This window comes from Canis lupus, unplaced genomic scaffold (assembly GCF_011100685.1).
Source record: "Canis lupus familiaris isolate Mischka breed German Shepherd unplaced genomic scaffold, alternate assembly UU_Cfam_GSD_1.0 chrUn_S245H405, whole genome shotgun sequence".
Lineage (NCBI taxonomy): Eukaryota > Metazoa > Chordata > Mammalia > Carnivora > Canidae > Canis > Canis lupus.
Window position 1 is genome coordinate 8369 of NW_023331176.1, and position 6871 is coordinate 15239.

The following is a 6871-nucleotide window of genomic DNA, read 5'->3' on the forward strand; positions in this document are numbered from 1 at the left end:
AATCATCACCCAGCTTTAACAATTATCAACTCAAGGCCAACCTTGTTTTATTGGTATCTCTAATGCACTTAACATCCGCTTATTATCAAGCAAATTCCAGATATCATTTCGACCATAAATATTTAAGAACGTATCTCTAAAAGTTAAGGACTCTTGTTTTCAACATGACTACAATACCATTATCCCAATGAATATCAAATATCAAGTCAATTTTATAATTATCTGGATTGTCTCGTAAATGTATGTATTTTACAGTTTAGTCAGATCAGGATCCCCAAAAGATCTATCATATCATAATTGGTTGATGTGTCTCTTAGGGCTCTTTAATCTATAGGTTCATTCTCCATTTCTTTCTTTTATCCTGGCGATTCATTTACTGAAGAAACTGAATTATGTGTCCTACAGTTTCCTACAGTCTGGATTCTGTTGACAACTCTGTGGTGTAAGTTTCTTGATAGATGGTGTTTTCTATAGATTACAATGTCTAGAGACACTGATTAGGTTCAAAATTGTGGGAAATATACTTCATAGGTGGTGTAGGATACTGCCATCAGGAGGCACACATCTGGGATGATAGAGACGTATGAGTAAGAATTTTTGCTAATATCTTATGTTTGCCTTAAAACAGTGTGTGATACCTGATATATGAAAACACATATATGCTAGACAGTAATTTAGTGTACTAACACCAGATTGGATGGTGAATGCTTTACCACTCAGTGTCATTACAAAGTATTAATTATTTAGACAAATCTTCAGTAACGTCTACCTTATTTTTTTAAGATTTTATTTATTTATTCATGAGAGAGGAGACAGAGAAAGAGGCAGAGACATAGGCAGAGGGAGAAGCAGGCTCCCTGCAAGGAGTCTGATGTAGGACTTGATCCCAGTACCCTGGGATCGCGCCCTGAGCCAAAGACAGATGCTCAACCACTGAGCCACCCAAGTGCCCTACATCGACCTTATTTTAAGTGACATCTTGTAGATACATAAAAAGATTAAGGAAACTAGGTCCTTGAACTCAAGATCATATAGCCATCCTCATGAGAAATACAGATGCATAATCATAAAAACACAAAAGAACGGCCATATGTGCCAAATTAGAAGTCTGTACAGATACAGTGGTAGTTAACAACCTGGAGAATAATCATTGTAACAGAGAAGTGTCCAAAAGCATAGAATGAGCTTGTCCTTAGGAATGTGAAAGAGTTCACCTGTGCTTCATAATTCCATTCATCATTGGGTTCACATACTTGATTCTTTCAAAGTAAATCTGAATAACATCTATGCCATTCACCTAAAAAAAATATTAACAGTTTTATTGGTTCATCAATTCCTCCAGGCAACAAATATCTATTGAAAGTCTACTAATGTTCATTAACTACTTTGTTTTGGAACAGCCTTCAGTGAATCATCCAATACAGTTCCACTCTGAAGCCCCATGAAAATAACAGATTGTCCCAGGTAAAATATGAAGCTAAGAAATCAAGAATATACTAGTAGTAGACATTTCTAATCTGTAGCTCAACAACAAATATCTCCACATTTTAGTCACTCTTCTAGGTTCTGGGAATATGGGCAGGATTCAGGCTGGGTCCTGCTCCCCCCAAAAGTTCATAGTCTAACAGGCCACCAATCATTCAGAAGGATGATTACAATACTAGAATGGTGCTGAAAATATTTCCTGTTTTTCTTGCTGCTTCCACAAAAGGAACCCTGAAAGAGAAAACTCTAGCTAGCTGTTAGTACTTAGGCTCTAACACAGATTTCTCACCTCCCTTTTCCCAGTTAACAACTTTTGATAAAGGGATTGTCTTTCTTATAACAGGACTCCATTTAACCGGAAGTGAGAGGAGGAGCTCCAGTTTCAGAGCCCTTTAAACTGTCTGTCCCAGGAAGGTCCTTGAATGTTGCTGCAACATTACAAACTGCCCGTTCTGCTCTTACACAAACACACACACACACACACACACACACACACACACAAATTTATTTGATGATTCTTAATATAAAATGTTGAAATCTTTATAGTTCTGTCAAACGAAACCATATAAAGGAATTCAAATATTTATAGCCACCTCCCATCACTTTAAGAGTTAATAAGCTCAACAGTGATTTGCTAAAACAAAACAGATTTCTTAGAAAATATAATACATTAGACATCCAGGGAATATGTATCAAGCATAACAGTATCACCTTTATTCCAACATATCTTTTTAAAAACTTTTTAAAGATAAGAATAGGCACTTATCCCATTGGGAAAAGGAAATAAACATAGCCTTTACAAAAACAGCTGAAAACAAATTTCTGCCTCATATTTGAAAGTCTTAATTATCTTTGATCAATGCCATTTTCTTTGGGGTAAGTGCATGAGCTGAAAGATTCATCTATTCATTTTTTGTGCAATCATCACATAAATAATTCATGGGTGCTATATACTGATTCTACAGGGAGAAAATTCTAACTGTGCATCAAACCCTTAAAGGATATAAGTCATAGACATGATTAGGTTTGTTAGCTCTGTGTCAAATATTTTAGCCTGAATTTTTTGGATTTCTCTTTTAAAATGAAAGGCTTTTTGTTTTGGGGTTCTTTCTTAAGTTTTCCTAGACTGAATTCCAAAAGCATATATAACAAGAACTGCCCACGTGAATTTGATAACTTAAGTGTGATAACCGTAAAATGTTCTGCTGCAACTTAGAAATTCAAGCCTTGGAAGTTTTACAAATTGTATAAAGATATCTGGGCACTGAAGAAAATTATAGCAAGTGAAAGAACTCAATTCAAATGTTTCTGAAGAAAATACAGCAAATATTTACAGGCTAACAATTCTTAAAAGTTGATTTGTCAAATACATAGTTCAAAAGTCAAAACATAAGATTGTGCATTATTATTTCTAAAAATTCTATATATAGGTTAAACCTCCCAGGTATTTGTGGCAGCATTTCAGATGAGGGCAGTTTTACATATGGAATAGTTATAAAGTATAATCCAGTTCCCTTGCTGTTAGTTTATATTTTGAAAAATCTGAGGTTACCAAGAATATCTATGAGTCAATTTGGATTATTGTAACAGGAAAGGTTGTATAGGATTTAAAAGTTTAAAAAAATAAGACATATTGCTCTGTACAAAGAAACAATTTTTAAAAAACATTAGATGATTCTGTATAATTTACAATATGAAATTATAATTGGTTTTTAAAAGTTGATTTTCTCATTCCTTTGACAATATTATTTTTTGTTAACTAAAATATGTATTTCATTCAGACATATTTGTATATGGCAGATATTTTTTAAAAAACAGTGGCACCAAAGTTACAAAAAAGGCAACAATTCACCAGTGCATGTGTTCTTTTGAAAATGTTAATGTGCAGAATAGCAAAGGATTTAAATTAGTTATTATCCACTTATATTTATTACTGGTCTATAGAATACTTTCTAGATCTTAAAGGTTATATGTAAAAGTCCCCCACCTATACTCTCTTCACAAAATAGGCTCTTCCTCAACATTCCTGAGAGAAGGAGTTCCAAGAGGAATCTAGACTTTCAAAATTTCTTAATAGAGTGCATAAAACTGACTCCCAAAGTCAGCTGAGTGACACACACAAAAAACTATCAAACTATCAATAATGATTAAAGATGATATATACTTAGCTGCCCTATAAATTAGGATAATCTTTAAACCCCTCAATACCCACTTCATGTAGTTGGCTATATTTTACCTACTTTTTAATATGGTTGGGATGGAACACAAAGTTTCAAGACAGACTTAAGTATTTTACATGGCATTCCTGGTTTCAACAAAGTTAGCAAGGCAATGTATGAATTTTTAGTTTGGCACCAAAAACAGTTGGTCTTTTGACACAAAATGTTTATCCTAAATCTTTGAGAGAAATTGTTCAGTGGTCCGGATGGTTTAAGAAATCTGTAAAAGCTGAAGTCTGTAAAAGCTGAGTAGCAAGACGGGTTCCTCACTGGATTGGGATGTAATCACCATATAAATTCCACTCCTATGGTTACTGGTAGTCAGGAAGGTTAACTGGAATGTCACAAAATTCAAATATGTGAAATAACTTTCTTTCAAAGACTAGTTTATATTGAGAAAACCATGGTTGCTCTACAGTATTAAGAAATGGGCAATGGAGTTGGAAGCTGAACACGCTAAATTACACTCGATGAATACAGTTTTCATGACAGTATGTACATATCAGGATATGTTTGGCTAACAATACTTTCCCAAGAAGATACCCAGTGTATAAAGTAATATAATCTGAAACTACATTTGGGCTATATGGGAAATGGCCATTTCAAATATGCAGCAACAAATGACCAGTGGTCAGAATTCTTTTGAAAATGAAATCATAAAAAAAAAGGAAAAGAAAATGAAATCATGTACGTATGGGTAAAGAAACTTCTGAAAAGGGCAAATTAGATCACATTACTGAACCGAAAATTGTTGCCCACTGTGGAAAGACCACAAGATGTAAAATTTCTTAAATACTTTAAATATATATATAGATCTATATCTATCTGATCTTTAAACCAATTTCCATCACAAAAGGGCTTGCTAGCAAGGTCTAATGGTGCGAATGAGAAAGCAAAAAATACAGATGCCACACAACCAAGATGTTCAGATTTTAAAGGCCTTCACTCCAAAACAAACCACAAGATTGGTACCAAAAACACGCACGCGCACACACACACGTGTGTGCAATGTAATAAACTACAGCATCAACACACACACACAAAGGGCTGGGCAAGCAGTTAAGGCACCTTAAAAAAAAAAAAAAACAAAAAAAAAAAACATGTGGTTTAGGATTTAGGAAATCTGTTACAGTGCTACCAAGCAGCAATTTTGAAAGCATCTGAAAAACGTGCAAATTGTCTGAAAACAGTGTCTGGCAACCGAGACAGTTTGCAAGCGTGATTCAGAGGTCTGCCAAGGAAACAAAAGAAGCCCCCCTCCTCCCCGTGAGACCGCAAAGGAATGAGAGGTGCTCCGGGCACTATGTATTCTAAGATAGGCGGAAAGCAGAAGTCTGTGCAGGAGCCGTACATACTAGGGATCGCTCTGTGGCAGGGACGCGGCCACGGAGTTTCCATTGGTTGGGGAACCGCCCAGCTTTAGTTTTTCCAGATATTCGGCATGCACGGGCTTGTGGCACTGGAGAACCTTGATCGCATCTTCGATTTTGAACCACTCTCGCTTCCTCCCAATGCTAACCGAATCTTCCCAATCCTCCAGAATCTCAGTGACAGTCAGTACGTACACGTACGTTCTGTGCTTGCGGTCTTGGTTCTGCTCGAAAATGCCCAGGAGCCGGCCTAACTTCCCCTTCACTCCCGCCTCTTCGTACACCTCTCGGACTGCTGCACCGCCCGGCTCCTCCTCGGGCTCCATGCCCCCGCCCGGCACAATCCAGCGGTCCGGGTACCGACTGCTACTCACTAACAGCACCTCGTCCTCGCGCTCGCTCCGGAAGCACAGGCACGCCGCTCGCTTCTTGAACCCCTCCGGGTCGTAGGTGCGCGTCTGGTTCGGCTTGCACTTCATCCTCTGGGCCGTCCGCTCCCGCCGCTCGCTGCCGCTGCTGCCTGAGGTGCCGGGGAGAGAAAGAGCTGAGTAGAGGTGCAAGGAGAGAAAGCGCTCTAGCCCTGAGTCCCAGGAACCCGAGGAGAGATGGGGCGGGGGCGGGGGCGGGGGCGGGGGCGGGCGAGGTACGTCAGTTAGCTCGTCCCTCGTGCGGGCCGGAGGGTCCCGAGCGCAGCCGCCTGAGTGGACGAGGCGCCGCCGCCCCCCGCGCGCGCCGCCGCGCCCGCGCCGCCGCCCCCGCGCCTGCCGCCGCCGTCGCGGCGGGTCTGCCACTCCGCACACAGCCCACCCGCGGCTCCTGTGGGCGTCTTTTTCCCTCCTCAGCCGCCCGGCAGGGGTTGAGTGAGGTGAGGCGCATTCGCGTGCGCGTCCGCGTCCACGTCCACATTCACGTGCGCGTTCACGTTGGAGGGCGAGGGGCGGAGGCGGGGGTCTCGCTGCTCCCGCAGCGCGTGAGGCGCCTCGGGCCCACTGCGCAGGCGCCCCGCACCTCCCAGGCTGGGAATCTCTTTCCTCAGGGAGTTCAATTCCCGCGCTGTGACTGTGGCCGAGATCGTTTCCACGTGTGCCTTTGCGTGGAACTTGGCTGTGGCGCGGCCAGACCTTTCTCCTCATCCTCCTCAGCAAGTTGCATGAAACACCTACACTTATTTTACAGACGATAAGGTCAAGGGCATCATCATCGCCCCATAATGAATGCTACTGACTTAAGGTTTATGAGGGCCCGTTGTCGTCAAAATGGTCCTCAGTATTCTTGGCAAAGCAGTACCTAATCTTTGCTGAGTCATATCAGTCCTTTCAGTTCTTCAACAGGTTTGTCCACCTAAAAGGTAAAACAGCCGGTTATAGTTTATCAGCAAAATGGGTTTATTTGGGTGTAGCAGAGGAATTGCAATTCGGGACATGCAAACTATGGCACCCCATAGGCCAGTCTGGAGATGAGACCAGAGGAATCTTTGGATTTTTGGAACTTTCTGGGGAAAAGGAGGTGGTTGGGAGGGACTGCTGTGAAGGCAAAGTCGACACAAAGGACAGCAACAGTTCTAGGTGCTGACGGTTTCTCATTAGCCCAGTTGTGGTATTTCCCTATTGGCTGAGCTTGTTGCTGGGCGAGGAGAAATTCTTTTTTTCTCTTGCTGGAGTAGGGAAAGTAAGCTTCTTCCTGTTGGGAATGCCAAGCAGTTTGTCTTTGTTGGGGTCTGCAATGGCCTGCAGTGGTAGGGCATGAGAGCTCTCCCTGCTGGCCTCCCGACTCCATTTGAAATGAGGTCTCCTTTAT

General features: G+C 41.2%; 1 protein-coding gene across 3 annotated transcripts; it reads right to left on the minus strand.

Moving 5' to 3' along the window:
* Positions 1 to 827: 827 nt before the first annotated feature.
* Positions 828 to 6395, minus strand: LOC119879086 (diphosphoinositol polyphosphate phosphohydrolase 3-beta). 3 transcript variants are annotated; one of them, XM_038589541.1, is made up of 3 exons: positions 6362 to 6395; positions 5060 to 5594; positions 828 to 1297 (listed from the first exon to the last, which is right to left on the minus strand). In XM_038589541.1, coding segments are annotated over exons 1-3 (555 nt in total). In that variant the 5' UTR covers positions 6381 to 6395; the 3' UTR covers positions 828 to 1296. The 3 variants fall into 3 exon arrangements, with proteins under 3 accessions (XP_038445469.1, XP_038445468.1, XP_038445470.1); XM_038589540.1 differs by lacking the exon at positions 828 to 1297 and having other exon boundaries at positions 2276 to 5594; XM_038589542.1 differs by lacking the exons at positions 828 to 1297; positions 6362 to 6395 and adding an exon at positions 5882 to 5983 and having other exon boundaries at positions 2276 to 5594.
* Between the last annotated feature and the right edge of the window lie 476 nt (positions 6396 to 6871).